The 27,631-nt window shown below is 38.9% G+C and overlaps 1 protein-coding gene across 4 annotated transcripts in view; it reads left to right on the top strand.

Moving 5' to 3' along the window:
* PPP1R12A (protein phosphatase 1 regulatory subunit 12A) overlaps positions 1-27,631 on the top strand; it is a 101,098-nt gene that overhangs the window by 65,021 nt on the left and 8,446 nt on the right. Inside the window, exons 9-24 of one of the 4 annotated variants that reach the window (XM_035128544.2) lie at positions 297-415; positions 5,480-5,692; positions 6,595-6,812; positions 7,635-7,802; positions 8,215-8,388; positions 13,644-13,734; positions 14,690-14,887; positions 15,460-15,610; positions 16,664-16,782; positions 17,751-17,816; positions 19,139-19,155; positions 21,430-21,556; positions 22,580-22,684; positions 25,711-25,758; positions 26,246-26,276; positions 26,939-26,989. In XM_035128544.2, coding sequence (XP_034984435.1) covers positions 297-415; positions 5,480-5,692; positions 6,595-6,812; positions 7,635-7,802; positions 8,215-8,388; positions 13,644-13,734; positions 14,690-14,887; positions 15,460-15,610; positions 16,664-16,782; positions 17,751-17,816; positions 19,139-19,155; positions 21,430-21,556; positions 22,580-22,684; positions 25,711-25,758; positions 26,246-26,276; positions 26,939-26,970 — 1,877 coding nt within the window. In that variant the 3' untranslated portion in view covers positions 26,971-26,989. The remainder of the gene's footprint in view (positions 1-296; positions 416-5,479; positions 5,693-6,594; positions 6,813-7,634; positions 7,803-8,214; positions 8,389-13,643; positions 13,735-14,689; positions 14,888-15,459; positions 15,611-16,663; positions 16,783-17,750; positions 17,817-19,138; positions 19,156-21,429; positions 21,557-22,579; positions 22,685-25,710; positions 25,759-26,245; positions 26,277-26,938; positions 26,990-27,631) is intronic. The other 3 variants (XM_035128543.2, XM_060279678.1, XM_060279679.1) reach the window with 3 other exon arrangements.

The following is a 27,631-nucleotide window of genomic DNA, read 5'->3' as shown; positions in this document are numbered from 1 at the left end:
CCAAACCCCTTATTTACTTTGTGTGATACCAGGGCCAGTGGTGTGGGCTGTTCCTCGTCACATGATTGCTGGCAGGAGCAAACAATTGTGAGAGACAGCCACGCTCCCTTCAGTTTTTCAGACTCACCAAGCAGCAAAATAACCAATGGGAACACCTGAAAGAAAAAGAACATACCTGTCTACCCCACCCCACCCCACTCCGGTGCCTGTAAACTTTATTGTGCCTCTGTAATGTAAAAAGTATTATCTTTAAATGGATTGTGAATTACTTTATCCTCTAAATGATTTATTTACAGACAAGAACAAACCTACAACAAATAATTCAAATACCACCAATGTGCAAGCTGCTCCTATAGCTGTGACAACACCATCAGTTACTACTGGTCAAGTGACACCTACATCCCCCATGAAGAAGGTAAAACAGTTTGTTTCAGTTGTTTAGTTAAGAGAAAAGTGTACACATGATATCATGAACTCTTCGCACTATTAAAATGCCTTGATTGATCAACTGTTGCATAGGAAGCTGCCTTACATCGAGTCAGATCATTGACCCAACTAGCTCACTATTGCCTACACTGACTGACGCTGGCTCTCAAGGTTTCAGATATTATGCCAAATAAGATTATAGGTTTGTATCCAATGGTGTTTTGACCAGCGGAAGCTTTCCTCAGCGGATGGGAGAGGAGGCCATTTTTGCCACTTCCAATTCCCCCTCCATCTTTTTCCCAAATTGGCTTCAGATGGTTGGGTAGGAACAGCATAGAAGGTGATGGGAATCAACAAAATTGCTTCATTCTCTTTGTGTGGAAGCCTCCAATCAAAGAGGGGGCCTATTGGATACAATCCATGGCATGTTCATTCAAAACGGGAGCAAGTTGTACCTGCAGATACCAGGCTCAGATTTGATGTTCAAGAGTTCCCTGAGGAAGAGGTGGTTTTTTTAAAAAATGCATTGGGCTTACTAAAACATCTTTTCCCCCTTGTACACCTCTTTTCACTTGAGATTGGGGCCTTACTGCCTTAGTTTACTGTAGTCTACATATAGCCATTCATGAAGTTGGTGTGTGTTCAAATGAATATGGTTTTCATCCTTTTAGCTTAGTCAGGAAGGTTGTTTAAAATGTAGAGGGCAAACTTCATGTAGAATAAACATAGTTGGTCACTTTTAATTACTTTGTTAGCTTTCTGTATTAGAACACATAGAGATGATGTCAATTCTGCAAAAATTCTTAGTTTGCTTCATTTGAGGAACAGTCAGTAAATACCTGTTTTTGTTGTGTTATCCCAAGAGAAAGATCTAGTTTTAATACTTGTTGCCCGAGTATTTTTTTTAACACACCTGTAATTTTGAGTTCTCTTTTTATGACCTGCAATGCTTTCCTCCTAAGATGCACCTTCAGATCAATTACTAGATACGAGTTAATGCCCCCCAAAGCCTCAAATTGATATTTTCGGGTAAATTGCAAATAAGAATTTGAGACGTCATTTTTAAAATTCATTCTTATTAATTTATTATTCACCTTCCATATATGTCTTAAGGTGCTGTAGAGAATACAATATAAAGCAGCTAAAACAATTTTAAACAGTATCAAAAAGGAATTAAAAGGGGGGGGGGAGAACGCCAAATAGATACCCGTGGCAGAGACCTGTTCATCCAGCTGAGAAGGCTTGTTGGAACAAAAACATCTGATTGTTTCCAGAAAGTACAGATAGTGAGCGCCTGTCGTATCTCGACAAGAATGCTGTTCCACAGAACAAGGACAGCCACACTTAAAACCCTGCTCTGAGTTACTGTTGAGTGGGTTTCTGAGATATTTGGTCTTGCAGGAGACCCATACCTGCCAGGTATGTAAGGAATAAGGCAGTGTTTCAAGGAACAAATTCACACAATAGATAAAAGTGTGCATAGATGATAAAATAGCAATATCAAAAACCCCTGAAGGTATATCTTCCAAAAAGAGCCTTGTAATTTACTACTCACCCTGTTGCTTTCATTAAAGAAAGACTGCAGCTTTGCACATGCAGCCACCTTTATAACACAGAGGAGGCTGTATGTTTCTTTCCCTGCTGTTTTTTCTTGATTGGACAAATATCTAGGAGAATCCCACATTGATTGTGTGAGAAGGTGGTGGCAGCAGCAGCGTGGAGCTGGTGGGATGAGGTGTCATGATATGGATGAGTGTTGGTGCTGTAACAACTGTTTGCAATATTGTTGTGAAATACCAATTCTGAAACAGTGACAGCCGTGTAGAGCTGGTGGGGAAGAGGAGGCATAGCATGAGTGACTTGTGAGGCTGTAACAGGCAGTTACAAGTTGATCTGAAATACCAACTCTCTTGAGGAGGTTAAAGTGGGGAAGAATGAATCACCACCATATACATGATTAGAAGAATGCTAGCACAATTCAATATAACGAGTAGTATTCTGACAGAAGCCAAGATGCTCATAAACCTAATTTGATAGATTTTCCTGTATTTTCATTTTAAATGTGAAAAAATAGGTTTTTATTTCAACTATGGAATTGTAGCCAGTCCTGTCTGAGGGAAAGCCCACTTATAAAATGGGTCTTTCAACCTTCTCCTCATACTACAGTTTCCCTCTCCTCGGTCCCCTAATCTGTGTCTGGCTGAGATTTTTTGAGAATGAAAGCCTGTAACAAAATGTATACACAGTTGTGAGGTTACTCATGCACTGCACAGCTGATTCTGCTCTCACCCTATCTTAAAGTAACCATGTAAAGGAGTAACAACGAAAGTACGTAGTCATGGAACAGAGGTGTGCCCGCCCATTCAAGCACAAGTACTAATTTTCATGTTGTTTTTTTAAATTACAACCATAGATAGAGTTCTGGTGCCTAAAGTATGGGTGCAAAAGAAACATACTGCCTATCTTTCAATCTATTTCCTTTCTTCATTTTCCTTCTGCTTCTCCATTCCAGTGCATATCCTTTTACCCAGCTCTTCCTTTCCAATCTCCATGCTGCTTTCTTTCACAAGAGAAAAAATAAACAGGGCTAGAGCTATTTCCCTCTTGAATTTCCTGTTTCCCTGTTCAAAGATAGGACCTCTTCTGACTTTTGTACACTTCTGCTCATATACAGTGGTATCTCGGGTTAAGAACTTAATTTGTTCTGGAGGTCCGTTCTTAACCTGAAACTGTTCTTAACCTGAGGTACCACTTTAGCTAATAGGGCCTCCCGCTTCCGCCACCACGCAATTTCTGTTCTCATCCTGAAGCAAAGTTCTTAACCCGAGGTATTATTTCTGAGTTAGTGGAGTTTGTAACCTTAAGTATCTGTAACCCGAGTTACCACTGCATGGCTATAATTCTGTGAATATGTGCTGAAAAAAGCTGACTGCTTTTACTGCAGTTCCATAAAAAGTAGGCATTAAAACATGTAGACCTTTAAATTAAAAGCCAACATATTTTTTCGTTCAATCTTTATATCTCTTTTATATGTCTTGTCCCAATTGGCTTTAGTATGACTTTCTTCCTGCTATCATGCCTGTGGTGGACTCTGTAGATCCTGCATCATGGAGGCAGGGCTTACGTAAAACTGGCATTATTCTTGTTCCCAGTAAAGGTGAAAAGTCTCTGGTGAGGGCTCTGTGTGTGGTTTCCCCCTCCAGGTTGCAAAATAACAAGTGTTAATTCAAATATTGGCACTGTAGCTGCATGATTTTAAATGGTGTGTCTCTTTTGCATCTTATTGTTAATTAGTAGTTTATAGTGTAATGTTTACAAAGCTAACCTTTGAAAAGTTGATTTACCAAGTGTTTGGAATTTATTAACTTGCTCAGGAAATTGTGTGAGGTCTTGCTTCCTTTTCCACATACATACAGTATACATCCATAGGGAGTTTTATTTTGAAATATACCATGAAGCATGGAATTCTGGAATTAAAAATACTGAGGTTGAGAATGTGTCTTTCTTCTGTGATCTCTGTATAGTCCCACTTTCTGCTGTGAGCAAACATAGACCACCATGTAGAAATTCTTAGGCTTTGACAGAAGTCATTTGCTTGTACCTATTACCTTGGCAGCCATGTTTGCCCTCATCTACATGATCCAAGGTTGGGTGAATGTCTTTAACTGCCACAAAATATTGCAGCTAGCAAGCTCTGCATTGTGTTATCTTGGATGACTTGGCAGGTTCTATTTATCTTTCTCCCAGTACCCCCTTTCCCCTGCTATCTTATTTAACAGTTTAAATTAGATGACTTTTGGTGATAGGGCAGGTTTTAAGAAGTGTATACCTTGTAGGGACCCAGGTGGCGCTGTGGTTAAATCACTGAGCCTAGGGCCTGCTGATCAGAAGGTCGGCGGTTCGAATCCCTGTGACGGGGTGAGCTCCCGTTGCTTGGTCCCAGCTCCTGCCAACCTAGCAGTTTGAAAGCACGTCAAAGTGCAAGTAGATAAATAGGAACTGCTACAGCGGGAAGGTAAACTGCGTTTCCGTGTGCTGCTCTGGTTTGCCAGAAGCAGCTTTGTCATGCTGGCCACATGACCTGGAAGTTATACGCTGGCTCCCTCGGCCAATAATGCGAGATGAGCGCGCAACCCCAGAGTCGGTCACGACTGGACTCAATGGTCAGGGGTCCCTTTACCTTTACCTTTATACCTTGTAGTAAAGATAATTCCTTCCCCTTGCCTCTATTTTGAGGAAGGCCACCCACAACCCGGGCACTAGCAGATTTAATCAAGGATTCATGAAGGAGGCTTACTGGAACTTAGGTTTTGGGTCAGAGTACATTTCTCCAAAGGAATATTAGTGATTGCTGAACAGAACACAGTGGTAAGCAGCAAGGTTCAGGGTGGATTTCTGTAGCAGCTGTGCAAAATCAAAGTTCATGTTGCTCTGAACCATGTTTTACAATGGACAACCATTGTGTTAAGAGTATAAAGCTAAGTAAAAAGAGAGCTGTTGGATGAATGGCTAGCATTCTTCCCCAATACCTAAACACACCAAAAGCGACTTTGCATCTGGGGCAGTGTTGGAATTCAATAAGAAGGGAGTGAAGCAATGCCAAGTCCACTACTGCTTTCCCTGAATCTAGAGTCCATGGTGGATAAATGTGTACTAGACAATGTTGCTTACTTGCTTGTCAAATGTGGGACTTCACAAAGATCACGAAGGAGATAACAGGGTTGCTTGCCTGTAATCCCTGTTCTCCAAGTGTGCTCTGTGCAGTTGCACATCCTACCCTCCTTCTCTAGCATAGAAACTCAACTTGTCTTAAAAATTATTGGTTTGCCACCAGTGGTGATCTCATGTGAACTGAGGAGAAATACATTAGCCCCGTGGTTCATGCTCACAAGGGCAAATATGTCAGCGAGAAGGGCACAGACATACTCCATTCCTGTCAAAGTTGTGGAATTACTCATTTTGTGGCCTGTGTATGTACACTTCCAAATGTTTGACTGCACAGAGGACACTTGGAAGAACAAGACTTACAGAAAAGCAACCCTGTGTTTTACAGTTCCCAACTTCAACTAAGGTTTCTCCCAAAGAAGAAGAGAGGAAAGATGAGTCTCCTGCTTCATGGAGACTAGGTCTTCGAAAGACTGGCAGTTATGGGGCACTGGCAGAGATTACAGCTAGCAAAGAAACTCAGAAAGAAAAGGATTCGACAGGAGTTATGCGATCAGCTTCAAGCCCTAGATTGTCCTCTTCATTAGACAACAAAGACAAGGTAACATTTTTCCAGAACACACGACATAATTAAATTATGGATGGTGATGGTTTTTTTATTTTTTAAAAAAGAAAGACCAGTGTCTGAAGATGATGAATTCCTTACCAAATTCTGACTTCCACATATCATGGAATAAAGTTTCTACTCCTTAAAGCTGTGAAGACAAATCATGAACTTATGTGCCTAGTTTCTGGTGAAGTCTTAAGAGGCACTAGTAGTTGGTATGTGGTGTACCATGAAAGATTTCCGTTCATCAAAGACGGGTTCAGTGATCTTTGTATGTCTTTCTGCATTTTTCATCTAGTTCCTTGGGCAAAGTTTCCAGGGGAAAGGATGTGCTTTCAAGAATGGTGTGGCATTTTTTCCATCCTTCAAATAGGAGATGCTTCCTAATGTGTAGTTGCTCTGTGTACAAGGTTTAACTACTTTCTTTCTTTGTAGTAGATCACTTTCAGTGTAGTTCAGTGATGGGAATGCCAGACTTTCCAGACAACTTGTGTAGGAAGCATAATTCTGTACAATTACCAGTCATGTCTGTTAGGCTCTGTAATTTAGTTCAGGTTTGACAACTAATTATTTGTTTCCTCAAATGCCAGTTTCTATTTGACATTGTTTACAGTAAAATATGCAAAGCATAAGGGGCAGCCTCCTTTTAGAATTTTTATTGATAGATGCTTATTTTTACACATGAACTAGAAACTCCAGAAACAGTGTGCCTGTTTTAACATTATTTCACTATTTGGCCCATAAACTGATGGGAGCAAGTTGTGTATATACATATATATATGTATGTATGTATGTAATTAAAATTGGGGTCATGTTTGCTACACATGCAGTTAACCTTTCAAAAATCGTAATCTAAGTCAAACTTGTAAACTTTGTAAAAAAAATGTCTCTTGCAGGATAAAGATACAAAAGGAACTAGGCTTGCATATGTTGCTCCTACAATTCCAAGACGACTGGCCAGTACATCTGACATTGAAGAGAAAGAAAACAGGGATACGTCAGCCAGTTTAATACGTGGTAGTGGTTCTTACACAAGAAGAAAATGGGAAGAAGATGCAAAGAAAAATATCTCAAATGAAGGATCTTCACCACTAAACACAACCTATCAAAGAAGGTAAATAGTGTATGTTTTGTAGATGTTAAAAGTATAAGGAATTCCAGGTGTTTTTAAAGAACTGCATGGTGGTAGATAATAAATTTTATACTGTCTGCATTTCAAATAGTACTATAAAGGACAGCAATATCCATGTCCTTAAAAGAAGGTTAGGTGTAGTTTTGTGTATTATACATTAGTTATTTACCTGAAACTGGTAAGAGCTGTTTTATTATTATACCTTCATTGGATAAACACTACAAAGCCATCAGCTGAATGAGGAAATCAGTGTTTGGCAAAAGATGGTTCTGGTGCTTTCCAATCCCAAATGAATAAAGACTGCTAGTCACAGCTTCTTCAGTTATTTGCTTCCAGAAAAGCTGCACTTTCAGTTCTTATAACAGCTTCCTTGTTGCCTCTTAATGCTAAACTGTTCATGAGGCAACTGCAGCAGTATCCTTGCCCTTCAGTGATGGTCATGCTCGGTGTAAGTGATGTCTAAGACACAGTTTGGCTCATATATTTTAGTTGATGATACTTTTAATCCGCAATGATTTTCTGTATGTAAGTGATGGCCTGTAATAGCAACAACACAGTGTTATTAAGTGTGCTATAAGATTGCAAGCAGATTTATTGGTATGATGTTAAAATTGGGTTTACAATCTTTGTAGTCTTTGTAGGGAAATTAGAGTTTTTGTAATTATGCTTATCTTTTTTACAAATATCTGGAGCTATTCAGTAGATGGAAATCGAGGGCTCATCAAACTGGTAGAAGAATGGGTGGTGATTTACAACTTAATAAATACACAATGCTTATTTTTGTAAATTCAATTACTTTTCCAGTAGTTCCTTTGGTAGAAGACAAGATGACTTGATTAGTTCTAGTATTCCAAGTATTACGTCAGTATCAACAGTTACCTCCCCCGCTGGTCTTCAGAAAAGCCTGCTTTCCAGCACAAGCACTGCTACAAAGGTTACAACGGGTTCAGCAACAGCAGGCATACAAAGCAGGTGGGACCATCAATGTCGTTTGTGTTATGTCCACTGTGTGCTTTATGTATGTGCATGCATTTTTGTGTAGAAGGTACTGGGCTCTGGATTTTTTTCATTTTTGCTGTTACCTGTGGTCAGTATGCAATCTGGCTCAAAATGAAGCTTGCATTATAAAGCAATAGCTATGCATGTCTGTGAACGGGTAAAAAATTATATATAGGAATGGGGTGAAAATATAGTCAAAGCTTTACTTTTAGTAAAGCTCCCCAGGAGCTATGTAGATACTTCCGTAGCAAAACCAGTCTCAAATTTGTATGTTTTTTTAAAAAAAGAAAAAATCCATCCCTTTGTATCACACTGTTTTAGTAAAGTGCTTTCATTGTTTAGCTGTTTCCTTTTCTCTTTTTGTGTTGTTGCTATGATGCTATAGTACCTCAAATCGTTTATGGGCTGAGGATAGTACTGAGAGAGACAAAGACAATGTTCCTACGGCAGTGACCGTTCCTGTTGCACCATCAGTTGTAAATACTGCGACTACCACAGCCTTGACTACAACTACTTCTGGCACTGTGTCCTCAACTTCAGAGGTCAGGGAGAGACGCAGGTGTGTAAAAAGTTCTGAGAATGATGCTTCACTTGTGCTGTGATTCATTAATGTGAGGTGAACAAATGCCTACTCACAAAAGATACATTAATACAATTGTAAATAGGTTGATATTTTGCCCACATGTAATATATGTGATGGGAAACATGTAGACAATCCTCAGCTTCCATCGTCATCATCAGTTTATTATTTATACCCCGCCCATCTGGCTGGGCTTCCCCAGCCACTCTGGGTGGCTTCCAACAAAATATCAAATATAGAATAAAACAAGGAATAAAATAAAAAATGGGAAGCCATTTTAGATCTTCTGTGTTCACTAGTTCCCATGGTTCTATGACACTTTTTTAAAAAAAAAAATAAGGTGGAGAGTTGTATGCATGTTCAGTGTCTCCACATTCACAGCAGTTCTTTATCTGTAGAGAACTGGGAAAAGTTTTTCAGTTTCATGAATTGTGAGAAGAATTTATCAGCTTTTTAGATGGGAAGAACTGTTTCCAAACATATAAGATTCTGGTCAATATAGATACACCATATGTATTTAAACCTTGATAAACATAAATGCAACAAGTTGTACATGTCAGTGTTTGAGAGCACCTTTTCTTCTACGTTGCTGTTTTTATGTTTTCTTGTTTTTCCTGTGGAAATGTGTCGTTTGGGCCCCAAATCCTTTTTGTCATCTTTCTTCCCAAGTGACTTTGTGTGTTAAGGAAAATGCCATGGTTTGAACTTGCTGTGCATTTCCCCTCTCAGAAATAAGAAAAAGCTTTTTTTAAAAAAATAAAAAGGCTGCTGTAATATCTGTAAAGACATGCCAGTAGATTTATCAGGTACTGTAGATATAGAAAGTAGCACACAATATCTCTTTAAGAAGTGGCCTTCGATACAGAGAGCCAAGTATTCTATTTTGAGGAATGGTCAAAGCACTGCAAAGTTTCATATTAGGGACCATTTGATCTTGCCAAACAAACAAACCTGCCTGTCCACTGACCTCACAAAATATTCTAGGGAGGTAGAGAAGAAGGTATTTTGGTGGGGAGAAGAAGCAACACCAGAATTTAGACTTAACCTAGGCATTTTCAAAGTATATATACACAAACCAGCTTATCTTCCTGTTTCATTCATCTGAAGATGTAGGTTGTTAATTCTGAAAGCCCATGCCCGTAACCTATTATGTTTTTAAGGTGTGGCAATGTTCTTAGTTTGTTCTGGCATAAATGCACATAAACTTGAATGTTCTGAGACTGCATTCTTAGTTTCTTTCAAAGATCAATGTAGAAGACAATTAAGTATTGCCATAATGCACATTGTATGCTTTGAAGAAGGATCGTGTCTGGAAATATAGGAATAAAGTTGGTGAACCAGGCAACTTTATTCATTAAAAGTGTTGCATAATATATGTAGGATTAAATGCAAGGTGTATGTAATGACTAAATTTTATTATAAGTGTTTTTTTAATTTATTTTAACAATACTATACTGTAGTTAAAAAGCCTGAGAGGAGCTGAAAAAGCAAGGAAGTTCAAAATTCAGGCATTCAGTTTGTTTCTTCACTCTCACCAGTGTGTCAAGGTTTTGCATGTGTGTTGCACAGGATGAAATAACACATTTAGATTTCTATTGATGGTCTAAATTACCTTGATTTTTAAATTGTGTTGTCCAGAAGGTGCCTACCTCCTTTTTGAATTCTGTGGTTTTACATATGAAGATGTAATAACAATCATCTGTTCCTTAGCAGGTCTTGAAATTAGGTAAATACAACCTCAGATGAACAACAACACATGATATTGCTCCTAACCACGGTGGTTCTACAAGCTATTGAATTGTAAGGTGTACTTAGTTTTCCCCACATGGCTTTTCCATTTCGGCTTCATTTCTGTTAAATAAATCATGACACAGTGCAATATATCATGTGTTGTTTTCTGTAGGACTTTATCTGTCTGTCAAATTGTTGTGGCGGATTTTTGGCCCATTCTTCTTTACAACTTTGCTTTAGTTCATTGAGGTTTGATGGCATTTGTTTATGCACAGCTCTCTTAAGGTCCTACACAGAATTTCAATTAGGCTGAGGTCTGGATTGTCACTGGGTCATTGCAACACCTTGGTCCTGTTCTTTTTCAGGCATTCTGTTGTAGATTTGCTAGTGTGCTTGGGATCCTTGTCCTGTTCCATGACCCAATTTCAGCCAAGCTTCAGCTATTGGGCAGATGGCCACACATTTGACTGTAGAATACTTTGGTATACAGAGGAGTTCATGGTTGATTCAATGACTGCAAGGTTCCCAGGTCCTGTGGCCCAAATCATCACCCATCATGCTTGACGGTATGAGTTGCTTGTGCTGATATGCTGTGTTTGGTTTTTGCTAAACGTGGCACTGTGCATTAGGGCCAAACATCTCCACTTTGGTCTCATCTGTCCAAAAGACATTGTTCCAGAAGTCTAGTGGTTTGTTCAGGTGCAACTTTGCAAACCAAGGCCATGCTTTCATGTTCTTTTTAGAGAGACGAGGCTTTCTCCTGGAAACCATTCCAAACAAACCATGCTTGTTCAGTCGTTTTCTAATTGTATTGTCATGAACTTTTAACATTTAACATGCAAACTGAGGCCTGTAGAGCCTGAGATGTAACTCTTGGGGGTTTTGCAATTTCTCTGAGCATTGCACTGTCTGACCTTTGGGTGAATTTGCTGGGACGTCCACTCCTGAGATGTTTGGAAACTCTATTGAATGTTTTCCACTTTTGAAAACCTTTTTCACTGTAGAATGATGGACTTAACATTGGTTGGAGATGGCCTTAGAACCCTTCACAGTTTCATGGGCAGCAGCGCTTGCTTCTCTAAGAGCATGGTGTCATCTTTCCTCCTTGGCATTGTGTTAAAATACACCTGAATGCTCCAGACCAGCAAACTGCCCAAACCCCAGCTTTTATAGAGGTGGGCACACTTGCTGATGATCAAATAAGCAAGGGTGTTTGATTAGCAGCCCATCTGCTACTTAGCCTCTTAATTGCTATGGCAGCAGTAAGGGTGTACTTAGTTTTTCTACACATGATTTCTCCATCTTATGTCGTGAATTTTTGTTCACCTGAGGTTGTATTTACCTAATTTTAAGACCTGGTAAGGAACAAATGATTGCTATTACGTCCCAATATGTAAAACCACAGAATTCAAGGAGGGTGCACTTTCTTTTCCCCATGACTGTACATCTTGGTAGTTATTACATGGCCCCAAGGTAGTTGCAATTTATTCATGGAGAGTTCAGTGTTTGGTTATGTGAGTTTGTTGGCTGCTTAGAATAACCTAGGATGACCGAATTGCCTACTACTAAGAATATGTTGTGGAGTGTTTGTTTGCTGTTCATATTTCCCCCACTTTCTTTAAATGGTCATACTTTAAACCGTCTTAGCTGAGGCATAGGTTATGAGGCATAAACATAATAGCTAACTGTAAGGCTTAATGCATTTTTAATGTATGTTAGTGCAGTATGCTTAACACTTATGACACTTGGGTTTCTGGTATCTTTAAGATATCTCATCTGAAGCAGGGCAGAAAATAAATGAAAGGAAGTGGCACAGCAAAATGTTCAGAAATGTACATACCACAAACTTTCTGGATGAGCTGAATACTTTGTTAATGTCTATCAAGATGTGTTCTCCTTATGCTAGAAATTAATTTGAAGGTGGTATTTGGGGTAATTCGAGAAATGTTTACTTTTATAAATAATGAGGTCTCTTTTTACTATTTAGCTTAGTGACCTGACAGGTTCCCCCCCCCATTAAATTTAAACTCAAGAAAGGGTAGTCTGTTCCAGCAGGTTGGATTCAACAAGTCCTGACCTATAATCACAATTGGGTTCTGGTTTGTTAAGTAAGTACATGTAGAATGAACCAGTCTCCTGAGTTTGAACATAGCTATGGTTTATTCAAAAACCCGAAGGAAGTGTCCAGTTGTTTCTTTTGGTTAAAGGAGAGATGAGGAGCAAGTTTGTTGCAACACATTTTTGTAATTGGGAATCATGGTATCCCATTGCATCTAAACTAGGCCATTGCCATAGAATCCTTGCGTGATTGAGTGTTGAGAGATCTAATAGTATGAAATGATGTTTTTAAAACCAGTTTTGCAAAGCAGCAACACTTCAAGTTGGTTGTAAATAAAAACATTTGCTAGTATAGTTCATCAGCAACTAGTTTACTTGGAGTACCATTTGGAGGGAATAATAAAGATTCCCAGTCAGGGCTTTTGCCCTCCCACACCTACATCTCATAGCCATTTGCCATGAACTCATTAAAAACACTGTTGCATATGTATTAGGAAAGTGGCAGGTAATACCTCTCAGAAGGCTCAGTTTGATCCTGGTTATTTCTGTTGCTGATCCTTAGGTTAAAGTGCTAACTTGATATTCTAATTACAGATAGGTAGCCGTGTTGGCCTGACATAGTCGAAACAAACAAAAAAAATCCTTCCAGTAGCACCTTAGAGACCAACTAAGTTTGTCATAGGTATGAGCTTTCCTGTGCATGCACACTTCTTCAGATACACTGAAGTCGTCAACAGGTTTACCACTCCTATCAGCCAATCACTCATTCCCACCACCCTTCTGAGTAATACCCCTCCCCACCTTCTGACTATACATAAGGGTCTGGTGACTTCTGTTTCAGTGTATCTGAAGAAGTGTGCATGCACACGAAAGCTCATACCTATGACAAACTTAGTTGGTCTCTAAGGTGCTACTGGAAGGAATTTTTTATTTTTTGTTTTGATATTCTAATGCAGGGGTCAGCAAACTTTTTCAGCAGGGGGCCGGTCCACTGTCTCTCAGACCTTGTGGGGGGCCGGACTATATTTTGGGAAAAACTTGAAGCAATTCCTATGCCCCACAAATAACCCAGAGATGCATTTTCAATAAAAGGACACATTCTACTCATGTAAAAACATGCTGATTCCCAGACTGTCTGCGGGTTGGATTTAGAAGGCGATTGGGCCGCCTCCGGCCCCCGGGCCTTAGATTGGGGACCCCTGTTCTAATGTAATTGTATTAACAGAATATGAATTTTGTATCTGCTCAGTGCAGAATTACACCAAAACGCAAGCAGTGATCTTGTTGCCACAAAAGAACCATGTTATTGTTTGAAACCTTCAGTTTCCTAATTTATTTGTGACTTAGCTGAGAGGCTTCGTTTGCTCCTTTTTCTATCAAATTATTGTCAAAAAATGCAATTACTTTTTACAATGATTACTAGCTAGCAAATATTTTAACTCCAGGTCATACCTCACTCCAGTTCGGGATGAAGAATCTGAATCCCAAAGAAAAGCTAGATCAAGGCAAGCAAGGCAGTCCAGAAGATCCACTCAGGTACAGGAATCTTATATGTTTAGGGGATATGTGTTAGTCCAATACACTGACGGTACAATACCTATGAATTGGTTTCTGTTCATAGAGGAAGAGAGAGTGAATGAAAATGTGAAAATGGAAGTATGTAATAATATACAGGCAACTTGCAGCTTATGTGAGGGTTTGATTCCAGGGTTTCACGTGTAAACCCAAAATCATGTGAAGCTAGAAACCCCCAGAACTCCCCGCCCCTGCATGCCTTCCTGTCTGGAGCAGGCCTTTCCCTCTGCCTCACTGGGCTCTAGGTGTTTTCCAGGACCCTCACACAACTTTCCCAGAGGCAAGTATTATCATTTATTTATTTTTTAGTGCAACAGAGAAATACAGCTCCTCTTCAGAAAAGCAAGTTAAATATTTGCATTCTGACTTCAAGCTACATATCCACATGCACACATCACATGGCAGTAGCCTACCAATTCGTTCTGGGCTAGGAAAATATATTTTCCCCAAAGCATGCCATCAGGGGAAAAGTTTTTTTAAGCATCTATTTATTTTTATCCCATAAAATACTGTCCCTCCCAGCTGTTTTGAAACAACATTAAAAATACAAGGGAAGAGCTTTTAGATCAGGCACCCCCAAACTGCGGCCCTCCAGATGTTTTGGCCTACAACTCCCATGATCCCTAGCTAACAGGACCAGAAGATGGGAATTGTAGTCCAAAACATCTGGAGGGCTGAAGTTTGGGGATGCCTGATGTAGATGCTATGAAAAATGAGGACGAAACAAACAAGAAAGAATGAACTATGAGATTAGGAAATGGGGTGTAACCTCAGGGTTTTTGTGTGTGTGTGTGTTGTTGTTGTTTCACAAAATACCATTTACCTTTAATAAGTTATTGTTTGAATGTCTACATGTCAAATTAGATACTGGAGATTTGACATGTTATCCTTTTTGGGGGGCGCAATTCTTCTAAAGGGGGTAACGCTGACTGATCTTCAAGAAGCCGAAAAAACTATTGGCAGAAGTCGTGGTACACGAACCAGAGAGCAAGAAAACGAAGAAAAAGAAAAGGAGGAAAAAGAAAAACAGGACAAAGAAAAACAGGAAGAAAAGAAAGAATCTGAATCGAAAGATGATGATTATAGACAAAGATACACACGGACCCTAGAGGAGGTATTTCATGTTTCTGTTGTTGTACAGGCGTGAATCGGCCAACTGTGCTTCGAACACTAGGCACAGTTGGCTTTTATCCCCAGTTAATGGATTAGAGTGGGAACTTCTGCACTCAGCTCCACCAACCAGGCTCTGCCCCGTGGGCTCCCCATGATTGGGCAATTTAAACCAGGCTTCCTCAAACTCTGCCCTCCAGATGTTTTAAGACCACAATTCCCATCACCCCTGACCACTGGTCCTGCTAACTAGTGATCATGGGAGTTGTTGGCCAAAAACATCTGGAGGGCCAAGTTTGAGGAAGCCTGATTTAAACTTTAGACTTGGTGGGCTATCGTACCCTGCAATGCAGCTGGTCAGGGAATTTACAATGGCTGGCTGTTGGGGATGTGACTCCCAACATCCCTGGGAATGAAGGGCAGCTTGAAAGGGGTCGCAACTGCCACTCACGCGGAGCAGGGTAGGCGGCCATTCTGAAATTGTAGGAGGCAGCTTACTTGATTAAAATGATTTAATCTGCATTTCTATGCTTCCTAATATTTCAAAACTGATATGGACTTCTCCCTGTTGACTAGCCATATCATCGCTATAGAACTACATCTACAACTACTTCATCAACTTCTTCAGTTGCCACATCTAGTTCTTCAAGCCAACTAAACAGACCAAACAGCCTTATAGGTATAACTTCTGCTTACTCCAGAAGTGGAGCAAAGGAAAATGAGAGAGGTAAGGCTTCTCTTATTTTTTTCGTTTTGTGTGTGTTGGTGTTATCAAATAAACCACTGCCCCCTTCAAGAAAGTTTGGTATACCTTAGATGAGCAATTGGGAATCCTCCTGCAGAATCACCACCTGAAATCAGTATTTCAGCAATTCCTCAGTAATTATACTTTTAAATTGCTTTCTGTAGAGCAAATTTAAACTTACTCATCAGTTCCCATAATTCCATGGGCTCTAAATTTTAATGTTGAGTTGTTATAGGAACAACTTTTTTATATAAAAGAAAAAGTTTAGAGTGAGGCTGAGTATTGTGTTACCTTAATATAGATTCATTTTTCAGCCCTGAAGACTGGAGCAGTGAAATAAACAAGTACCTGGATGTTTGTGATTTCTTATGTTAATTCAAGGGTAAACACTTGGATAAAGTGCATGATAGCAAAGGAATGTTATATGCTTGTGCAGCCCTGCTTAATAATTCTTGTATAAGTTAATAAAAGCATTTTGGAGTTGAACAATCAGTTTGAAAGGTTAAACTTTGATCTTTCTGACACGTTACTTTAAATATTAGTTTATAGAAGTGGCACCTTACCATGGTCTGAAAATTGCTGGATTTCATTAAATGCATTACCATACAAAGAAAAGCAAATCTAGCTAATTTGAACGCAAATCTCTCTCTGAAAGAGTCTGTTGCACGCTGAATTCTTGATGCTTCTGGCTAAACAAATACTTACCTGAATAAGTGTGCTCTGGTTGCTTTGATGAATATGTGTTTGTAGATGTCATAATATATACATATGTGTTAGGCTTTGATTCTTAAGGTTAAAGTCCATATAATACTACATTGAAATTTTATAGTTAGAACTGATGGAACAATGTATAAAGAGAATAATGGCACATTAAAAGTGAACAACATTTACCATATTCTCAAAAGCATTTTAGGATTTTCATAAACTTGGATCCTGAATGTTTTGCTTCAGGAATGACAACAGAAATGTAATGTGTTGCAAATTAGTATATTTACTGGACTTCATTACAACCTCAATGCATTGCTATTTAAATAGAAACAGGGAAGAAAGAAGAAGAAAAAGAAGAAGATAAATCACAGACAAAATCAATAAGGGAAAGGCGACGGCCAAGAGAAAAACGAAGATCTACAGGAGTTTCTTTTTGGACTCAGGATGTAAGTAAAAACCTATAAAATTACATATACATGAATTATTTTATTAGTGAGACAACAAACTTCTTTATCACTGTTATCACAGCTTTTTTGGACAATTAATGAATTCAGTTACTAGTCATTGCCTTAAAGTAAAATCAGTATCCAACTAAGTTCTACTCGAAAATAATGGACCCAAGTTAGTCATGGCCATTAATTTCTGTGGGTCTACTCAATGCAAACATTGATATACCCCCCTGTAATATGGAAAATGTGTGACATTAACTGTAACACATACATAATTCATAATACATTGGATAAGCATGCATTTTAGCTAATTACGGCTTTGATGATGATGTGTGTGACTATAAATCAGAAACAATGAGATGCTTCAATGAGATGCTGTAAAGTAGTTAAGTAAAAGTTCTTGTATGTAAGTTAACTGCTTAAACATTAATATGGACTTGCCACCTATAAATTGCTGTTTGTATATCATCATCATCATCATCATTATTATTATCATTATTAGAATTTATATACTGCCTATGCCCGGGGGTCTCAGTGTGGTTCACAAAATAAAATCAAGATATAGAACCACAAAATACCTAATAAAAATAAAAACAACCCAATAGCCCCAATACAATCTGAAAATACAGATTCTGTTTATCCGCTGTTTATAGGGAAAGAGTGTCTATTGTTTTACTAAAAAAAATTAAGTTCATTATGATTACAGTAGGTTCTCCCATAATTGAAGAATTGGACAAAAATAGTTGAAATTTTGTTTTAGAAGAGTGCAAACATAGATTATATTCCAGTATAAATGTGTAAGTGGTGGTGAGCAACTAGGATAGAAGTTTATTGGCAAACTATCTGCTTGTTTGAAGCTGTTTGAAAGCTGAAAATGTTGTTTGCAGGAAGCCATCCTTCTAAGTTGTTCTGTCCAGATGCAGAATGTAAATATATGCTAATTTTAAATGGGTTTCCTCCCTCAGAGTGATGAAAATGAACAAGAACACCCATCTGATTCAGAAGAGGGAACAAATAAAAAAGAAACACAGGTAATTGTTCTGTTTTGTTTTCCTTGCATAAAAGACATAATCTCATGCTATGGTTTTATTCAAGGTTCTGTGACAAAAATTGTGTCTTCTGGGGTTAAAACATTAAGTTCAGAGATTGTGATAATTTTATTTGGCCTTCTTAGAAGCGTAACCTGTTGATTATCTTTCATAGTGCACAAAGTTGTTTTCATAGTGCAGCGCTGTTCCATGTATCTTTTCCCCTGTTCTCTTTTATTCTGATTCTCATTTGAGTGCCATATTTTACAAAAGCTACACTCCTACAGGTATTGCATCCTGTATTGTTTAAATTCAGTAATAGTGCATTAACTGAGGTTGCATACATTTTGCTGTGATAATGCCAACATTATCTGTTTCATGTGAACATGTCACTTGAATGAGCTCTAAGTGGGCCCTACAAAATACATTCAAACAAAAGAATGGTGTAAAGTTGACTCAAAATTACCACAGTAACTTGTCCACATAAAATGAGAGAGCAGTTGGAATACATAGGATACTGAAAGAACAGGGAGGCAGAATCATTAACTCTTTAGAACTTAGTCATAACATGGGGTGTATATTTCTAATATTAGTGATCTTGTGAAGATTCTGCAAATTGTTGCTAGGATCCAAACATGCAGTTACTTTCATGTGGCTATGGAGACTTTGGGCTTGTATCACTCAAACAGCAGTTCCCTAAGAATTACTTTTGAAATCATAGAAGTCTTTGAAATGCTCTTCGGCTTGGAAGGTCTGTTCTTCAAAGAAAGAAGTCCAAAATGCCTTTGGGCATGCCCAATCCCTTGGTGTATTTAAGTTAGCTATTTGGATTCTCACCTATGATTCCATACAGCAGGGATAGATAACTGCATAGCACAAGGGGGCCAGATCCTTCCTTCCCCTCAATCTAACACGTGGGTGGGACTGCCCACCTGTCAATCACCTGATGTTGTTATGACATTGGGTGACAACTTGAAAAGAACTTTCCTTTGAAGACTGTTTTGCAGATAAGTTTCAATACACACGGCTTGGAAATGGACTTCAAAGTCATAGCAGACACGCCTTTACCTGCCATATACCTGATGTCACATATGGCATCAGGGATGGGGCAGCTGTGGTTTGGGGGAAATGGCCTCCCAGGGCAACTTAGAACCCCTAGCTGACCTGAGTGGACCTGTAAGCTGGTGGTTCCATACAGTATATTTTATGGTCCATTTTATTTTAGTTGCTGAGCTTACTTAAATGCTCATTAATTGTCTAGTAAGCTGTGAATAATTTGCTTGTTAAACAGTCTTTTAAAATATTTTCCCCTCTTTCTCCTTCAGGGTGAAAGCATTTCAAGGTATGTGTACTCTTCACATTTAGCTCTCCTTATGATGTGAGGTATAACATTCTTAATTGTTTAATGTTGCTAATGAAATGAGAGATTAAGCATGCTTTTATGGAAAAAGGCACTTTGCAAATGATGTGATGCAAGAAGTTGCCCACAGCTCAGTTCTCCATAAATACAAAAACTGTAGAAGATTACATCCAGTTTCAACATGCCCACAGAGTTGCTATTATGCTGGCATGTTGACCGTCAGCATGGCAGCACCATGACACCTTGAGGAGTATAAAATGTTCCAGTAGAGCCAAACATGATTAAGGTTGTATGCTTTGCCACATCTAAATTGAGGGGATTTTAACGATTTATCTGTAAGATTCAGCTTTTGGGAAGTCCCCAAGTGGAAAGTGTTCCCTGATAATATACCCTAGTTCACATTTGCATTTGTACAAAATGGAGAGAAGTGGAAGGTGGCATACACATTATTTGAATTCACACTGTATCTTTAGTTGAGTTATAATATTAATATGTCAGTGACTTAATTCAGATGTCATGTCATACCATCATTTTCAGAGCTCAACTATCGTTCGTCACAATGTTCAAATTTGACAAATCATAGTTTGAGAATGTTGAAACCATGAGGTTAATAAATTTCCCAATTGACAAGGTCAATTGTTGGTGTTCCACCCTCTGAGGGCATCATGCCACAAAACAGAAATTAAGAATATGAGAAAGACAAAAATAGAGCACCAACTCTCTTGTCTTAAGTCTTGCTGATGTCTACCCGAAAGCCATTATTTCTCTATTGATCTTTCTGCCCCTAGGTGTTAAACCAGTTCCCATTCAAAATAAAGGCAGGCACTTGGATTACATGATTTTTATTTATCGAACAACTTCTATAAAAGAAACTGAATCAAATGAATAACTTTTAGGCTTTTAGCCTAAACCTATGGTCTCCCATTTCTCCCCAAAGACTGGTGTTTTAAAACTTATGAAAAGCAAAGAGTTATGAAAAGCAAAGGTAGCAGTTATCACTAGTGGCTGAAATTGAGGGAAGTTGTAATGTAGGTCATGAAAATAGCAGCCAGGAGATGTGGTAAAATGGAAAGTGGTGCCAGGGATGGGGGAGCACTACCAATAATGAAATGATGCTTTCCCTTTTTTCATGGAGAGTAGCTATGGGTGCCCTTAGAGCAGTGGTGGCCAAACTTGGCCCTCCAGCTGTTTTGGGACTACAATTCCCATTATCCCTGGCCACTGGTCCTGTTAGCTAGGAATAATGGGAGTTGTAGTCCAAAAACAGTTGGAGGCCCAAGTTTGGCCACCACTGCCTTAGAGGGACTTCTTTCTTTTTGGACATTTATCTAGTCAACATTCATTCTCCCTCCCAAAATACTATTTCATTCCAAGGGATATGGAACCTGCAACATTGGTGGGAACGTTGCTTTGGAGTGTGGGCAGTGGTTTTGAGTGGACAAAGCCAGGAAGAAAAACGTCCCACCCCCTAGTTCTTTGCTCAGCTTGGAGTGTCCCCTGCACCTGAAAAAAAAACACTTCTTAATTACAGAGAGGTGAAAGACATCAGGAAGAGGGGAATGCTCCTTGGCAGAAAGCTGGCTGAGAAAGCATTGTGCTGCACAACTGAGAGCAAATAAAAAGAAGAATGTTCTCAGTTGTGCTGCCCTTTTTAGCATTACTGACTAATGGCAACAAGGCAGTATATCTGTGGTTGTGTTGCCAGAAGTACAACAAGTTGAAGTGGTTTGTAATTGCATCTTGGAACCCTTGGAGGAGACAACTAAGGAAAAATTGTATAAATTGTGTTTTCATGTAGGGCCCAGTTTTGCATGTCACAGTAAACCATCATTAATAGTTTCCCATGAACATGGAAATCACTGCGGCTTTACTCCTTTCATAGTGCCAGCAGGAACAGCAAACCATGATCTCTGATGTAGCATTATATCTGAACGAGGGATCAGGCTTGTTTCGTTGCCCCAATCCCCACCTTGGTAAGCTAAGAAGAAACATTGGCTTCACATTGTGATTTGTTTGGAGTAAAACAAATCATGATCCCAAGCTCAGACATTACAATACACCAGGGATTGTGATTTGTCTCTCGCGCTAGGGGAGGAGCCACCTGCACGATCATGCTAAACAATTAACTACAGACAGTTCTGATGTGCAAATGAAGCCACTGTGACTTAGTTTCTAAATTAGAGCTAGCTCAGACCATAGTTTGTTGAAATTCTGAACTGAGCTGTGAGAGATTGAACTTTTATTCTTTTTTGGAAGATATGACACAGGATCATCAGGAGATCGTTACGATTCAGTACTAGGACGGACTGGATACAGTTACTTGGAAGATCGGAAATCATATTCCAGCAAGCTAGAAAAAGAAGATACAACAGATTTTAAAAAGGTATCTGACCCCCTGACTTATGTGTTAACAAGATGACTTCATTACAAGTTTGTGAAGTCATTCTGTATGGTTCTCTTAATTCTGTTTGACATCATATGCATACATACACTCTGGGGACTATAAGGTGCAATTTCAAGCTCTACGGTATTGGTTTTGAGGTAAATTTTGATTGATGCCATTGTTAAGGTGCTATTTGTAAAGCTACTTCAAATGCATGGCCACTTTACCCCACCTGCTTTCTCATTTAGAACAGGGATGGGGAACCTCAGGGCCAGGGCTGAATGTGAGCCACAAGGCCTCCCTTCGTCACCCATTGGACTCTCCCCAGGCTACACCCCTTCCCTAGGATGCTCCCCTCACCAGCCCTTCGCCCTCCTCTAGTGCTTTTGCCTAACTGGAATGTGTCCTTGAACCAGTATAATGTCTCTTCCTTGCCTGAATGAAGAGAGGTGACTGTGGTGTATGGAGAAAGTTGGTCATTGCAGGGTCCAGCTTGGTGCCTATGGGAAGAGGCTGTCTTTGAGATATTGTGGTCCTGAACCGCTTAAGGCTTTATAAGTCAAAACCAGCACTTTGAATTGGGCCTGAAAACTGATTGGCAATCAGTGCAGGATCAGTGTAATATGCTCAAGCCGTCTTGCGCTAGTGAGCAACCTGGCCGCTGAATTCTGCACCAGCTGAAGTTCTTGAACTATCTTCAGAGGCAGCATTGTGTATAAAACATTGCAGTAATTGAACCTAGAGGTTACCAGAGCATAGAGGATGGAAGTTAGGCTAAATCTTTATTTCAGACATGATATATTGGAATATCTCAGTGTTTAGCTGGTGATATATCACAATGTTGAAAACCTATATTGCCCAGCCATACACAGAATCCAGAAATCTAAACAGTGGCTCCTTGCCTACTGCCCTTCTAATCCTAGGAGTTAAATTTTATGTCTCTACAGTTATCACTTTATAAATGCAGTTATGATAGAAGTTTGAAGGAGTGCATGATTTATAAAAGTATTGCATATTTTTTAGCTTTATGAACAGATTGTAGCTGAAAATGAAAAATTGAAAGCACAGTTGCATGATACCAACATGGAACTGACGGATCTCAAACTACAGTTGGAAAAGGCAACTCAGGTTTGTATTTCTAAACTCTCGATTTAATTTTATTTCTTCAAAGGATCTTCAGGCTGCCTTATATGATATCCTCTCTAGGCAGCTTACAAACATATAACAAATAAAATAACAAATTTCTCTGATACAGTTTAAAACAGATTACAAACAATAAAATGCCAAAATAACAGGCAGAGCAGTAAGTACAAATTAGAGAACCCTTCAAATTTTTGCTGGCCTGAAAATTATTTTATCAGGAAATCTAGTAACAAGCAGTCTTAACTCTATACTCTGAAATCTAGCAGCAACCGTAATAAAACCATCATTGTTAAAAGCCAAACAGAACAGATGGGTCTCCAAAGCCATTTTGAAGGCTGGCCAATAGTCCAATGTCTAGGGAGGGAATTCCATAAATGAGGCGCCACCACAGAAAAATCATGGGTAGGTTCAGTAAAATGTGTCTCACTAAGGATCACCTTTGCATTTCCCAAAGATATGGAAACACACTTTTTTAATAGTTCCTTTTAAACGTCATGCTTTAATTCTGTTTGCTATAAACCTGGCACAAAAGTTCTATTAGAAATATAAATCAATAATGAACATTTCACATATTAGAAGGTTTCTATTGGGCTTCATCAGCGCTCTTGGAAGTGTATGGAATCTGAGTCTCTTAGGTGGAGTTCAGGAAATAACTTGCAGTGAGGTGGCAAACTAGAAAAATGAAATGTGAAGTGCAGTATTTTTATACATTTTAAAAGTTAAGTGTCCAGAATGGTATTTCATACACAACTTACATAGGGCAAAGTTGTAAATTACCGTACTTTATATTGATGGAGGAGGAGGTGAGCGGCACACTCCTTGGAGTGTGAATCTGCTGCTCCTCCCACCTGTCCCCAGCCTGCCACCTGAAGCCTAGGCAGGCCAGCCCTGACTTTCTCCTTCCCTTTCATCATTGCTGCTGCCTTTCTCTCCATGGTTTTGGGTTGCTAAGAGCCCACTAATGGCATGACACTAGTAGTGAGTGAGCCCAAACTGATTTGTACGTCCTTCTGCCTCTGGTGAATGCAGGACCTAGGATTGTAAAGAGAGTGAGACAGAGGGGCTGGGGAGTAATTAATTCATCCTTCTTTACAACCCCAATTCCATGGGTTCTCAAAGTGCTGAAGAGAATCCCAAGTTGGGATCCCAGCTTTGGGCAGCAGAGTAAACGGGCCTCACTATGGCTCTCAGCTCTTTTTGTAGATAGCAAAAGATAATGAAGGCAAAATAGATACAAGAGAGGCTGCTGTTCTTCAGCAAATGTGGCCTACTTTAAAACAGGGAGAACCTGAAAGAAAGACCTGAAAAAACATATTATTCAACCTCTGATCCAGAGTACCGTAATTTCTTCCCTTCTCTCTGTCTCTTACTTTCTTAACACACCCTTTGGATAAAGCTCTATTGAACACTGTGGAACTTGCTTCTTCATGGAACTTGCATAGGATCTGGTTACTTAAATTTATCTGTGGAGCTGGTGGAGTAGGAAGTAGTACATGTTACCATGTGAAGAAAAGGGGGCAATGTAGGACTATTATATCTGGAGTAAAATTAACTCATTCACTGTCTTGACACTGAAATCTGTCACTTTACTTTTTAGAATGATCACTCAGGTACCTGTTAGGAATGGTTTGGGGAAATTTGATATTTTCTTAATAACCATGGTCCATAGCTGCCAAGTTATCCCTTTTTTACAGGGATTTTCCCTTATGCTGAATAGGCTTCCTTGCGAGAAAAGTGAAAACTTGGCAGCTATGCCACGGTCTGAAGTTGGCTTGTTTCAATAGACTTGTGGTTGATGCTAACCGCTGTTTGCCCAGGTTTCGATTTGATGATAAACTGTGGTTACTGAAAACCGGAAGTGAAAACTGGAGGTGGAGGCATAGCAGGCTCATTCAGCACTGTACCATAGTTAATCATTATGTCCAAACAAGGCATAGTCTTTAACCCTTGAACGTTTCTGCTTTAATTGCTGTATAAACAACTTCAAAATTTATGTGATTATGATGGGAAGACAGTGTTCTTAATATTGTAGAGTTGAGTTGGAAGTCTTCCCCCTGCAAGCCATCTGGCCCTTCTCAATGGAGAGCTAATGTTAGGTGTCAAGTTTTATCCCTAGTATTACTGCTCCATAGAAGTGAACAATAATCATTAACTTATATGGGTAAAAAGTAAGGTGGTGAGTTCATGGAGTGTAAGGAAGTTGCTGCTGATAGAGACTGATTTTAAGCTTATACCTTCAAAAGGAGCAGTGTGTTTGTCCTTGAGCAGCAACTTCTATTATTCGAAATTGATATATGATGGCAGAAACTTCCTGAGAAGAAGTTTAGAAGCAGGATGGGAAATGTTAAGTGGCCACCTGATTAATGACTACTAAAACAGGCAGAGGTAGGCTTGAATGTGCACATATCCTTATAAAGACTCTTTAGTGTATTCGTTCATGTTCACTATGACATTCCAGACACATTGGAGATCTGATCTGATTAGCTAGATGGGCCCCATGCTGTGTTATTGTGTTCTTTGAAATTATTAGTAAATGTAACTCTGGCCTTGTATCTGTACTTAATTGATCTCCCTTGCAAGAAATCTATAGATAATCAGTAGCCATTTATTAAAGGATGGCTTGTGATGTTCAATACCATTAACTATGTTTCTGGCGCCTACCTCATTGTTTTCTGTATCTTCTATTTCTCCCCCAAAAGTATTTATGGTTTCCTGTTGAGATTATACTCAGCAAACCTATGAATCTGAGAGTGCCCATGAATTTCAGGCACTCTTTGTAGTTCATGTTACAGGAAAAAAATGAATAAATATTGGTTTGGATTCAGACATAGCAGACGTTAATTCCCTTAGAAATGAGTTGGTTCTGTTGTTTTCACTGTCTAATTTAGTCTGGATCCTACCCACCACTGGTAATGCAACAATGCTTTTCTAAATTGCTTCTCTCCCACGTCCATTTACCACCTTTATTTTTCTTGTGAGTGACATTGCATGTGATCACTTATCTATTTCAGAGGCAGGAAAGATTTGCTGATAGGTCTCTGCTAGAAATGGAAAAAAGGGTAAGTTTTTTCCTGGGCTTTTGGTCCTCTAGGTTTATATAATAGTCTTATAAAACAATTTGAATTGGGAAGCAGTATGCAAAAAAGAACAAACTGCAACAATTTAGTTAAGCAATTAGATTTCTGGACAGACTGTGTGTACACAAGGGATGCACTTTATGTATTTATATAAGAGCAATAATAATCAAATAATTAAATTTAAAATTCCACGCTAGATTTGGTCTGGCAACTTTTAAAAAACATACGATTGGTGGAAATGGCTTAAATCTGTTAACTCACTGTTACTTAACTGAGCACTGCTACAAGTAAACAAGTTTTTTAAAAACGAAACTTGGTTCTTATCACAGAGGGTTAAATGAACGACAGTGACCAAAATGAATTATGACTGTACTAAACTCTTGAAATTAATTGCTAAAACTGGGTAAAATATGTTTAGGAACTCACTTAACTATGATTAAACTAAATTCAAATGGTTTGTATCTGAAAGGTGACCGACAAGAGTCAGTATCCTCGCAGCGGTATGATCTAACCAAAGTTTTACACACCTCAGCTGATGCTGCTTGTTTTGCATAACACTGTTGAATGTATACTTTGTAGCAATTTGCTTTTGTCTTTCACACTTTGAAAATATTTGAATGTCAGATACTGGGTACAGCAGCTGCTTTTTAATGAGACTCACTGCATTGTCTTAACACAAAGCAATACTTTAGCTTTAAGACCTGTTGTCCATTGAATGATGACAGAATATGCACTAGGACACACACACAATTAGTATTACTTGGGTGTAGTACAGAATGCAAACTAACATTTGCCTGTCTATGGAACGTAATGCTTTGTGCCTCCTTTTCCTTAAGGCAGTTGGTGTCTTTTCTGCATTTCTTGTATGCTAAACTACCACAAAATACAGTTAAAGGTGTAATACCCAACTGATGTTACAAAAACTATTGCCTGATCAGCTTTATATAAAGAATGTATTTAACTAGCAGAATTTGACAAAATTAGTTCTGTTGTCTTGATTTTAAATTCGAAGTTTTTTTTTTTACACATCACTGGCCTCGCAAGTTTCTTCTCCTCACTGTGCTTATGGTTGTTTAATCTTGAAAATCTGAGATTGCTCTACAGAGATGATGCTTAAAATATATATCCAAATTGTGTTATTAATGCAAATGGTTTTCTGTAGGAAAGAAGAGCTCTAGAAAGGCGGATATCTGAAATGGAAGAGGAACTCAAAGTAAGTGTTCTTCAACTATTTTCATTTAGGGCAGTAGCATTGTTTATAGGCTACAGTGTGCACATTCTTATTTTTATGTATTGATTAGGAGTGCATCAAATTACAGAATAACATTTTCTATGCCTTTTTACTACATGGTCAGCCATGTAATCACAGCTCGTGCCAAAGCTGTCTAATAGAATGCAGCTTTTGTAAAGGATAGAATATTGTGCCATACAGTTTTGTTTACAGTAACAGAGGACTTTTACCTGAGATTGTCTGAGTTGGTCCAGGTGCTATTGAGACATATGGTTCTATTAAAAAGCAAAAGCCTATATCAGTTGAATATGGCTATACTTTTCCCAAGTGTGTGTGTGTGTGTGTGTGTGTGTGTGTGTGGTGTGTTTAAAGTATAGGCGAAACATTTTTATAATTCAATAATGAAGTACTTTTGATTTAACTCAATTGTGAAAATGAAAATACAGGTTCCTCTGCTATCAGGCAGTCTTCACACCAAGGGTAGTATTTCCTTTAGGCTACAGTCGGAGTTAAGGTCACAAAAATTTCTTAACCTATCACTTGATTTTTCTCTCTCTCTTATCCAACCTTTAATTCACAGGGACCCAATGAAGAAATAAGCTCTCTCTCTCTCTCTCTCTCTCT

Source organism: Zootoca vivipara, chromosome 10, assembly GCF_963506605.1.
Source record: "Zootoca vivipara chromosome 10, rZooViv1.1, whole genome shotgun sequence".
Taxonomy (NCBI): domain Eukaryota; kingdom Metazoa; phylum Chordata; class Lepidosauria; order Squamata; family Lacertidae; genus Zootoca; species Zootoca vivipara.
The sequence above is the reverse complement of the archived record's forward strand: the minus strand, read 5'-3'. Positions and strand labels throughout refer to the sequence as shown.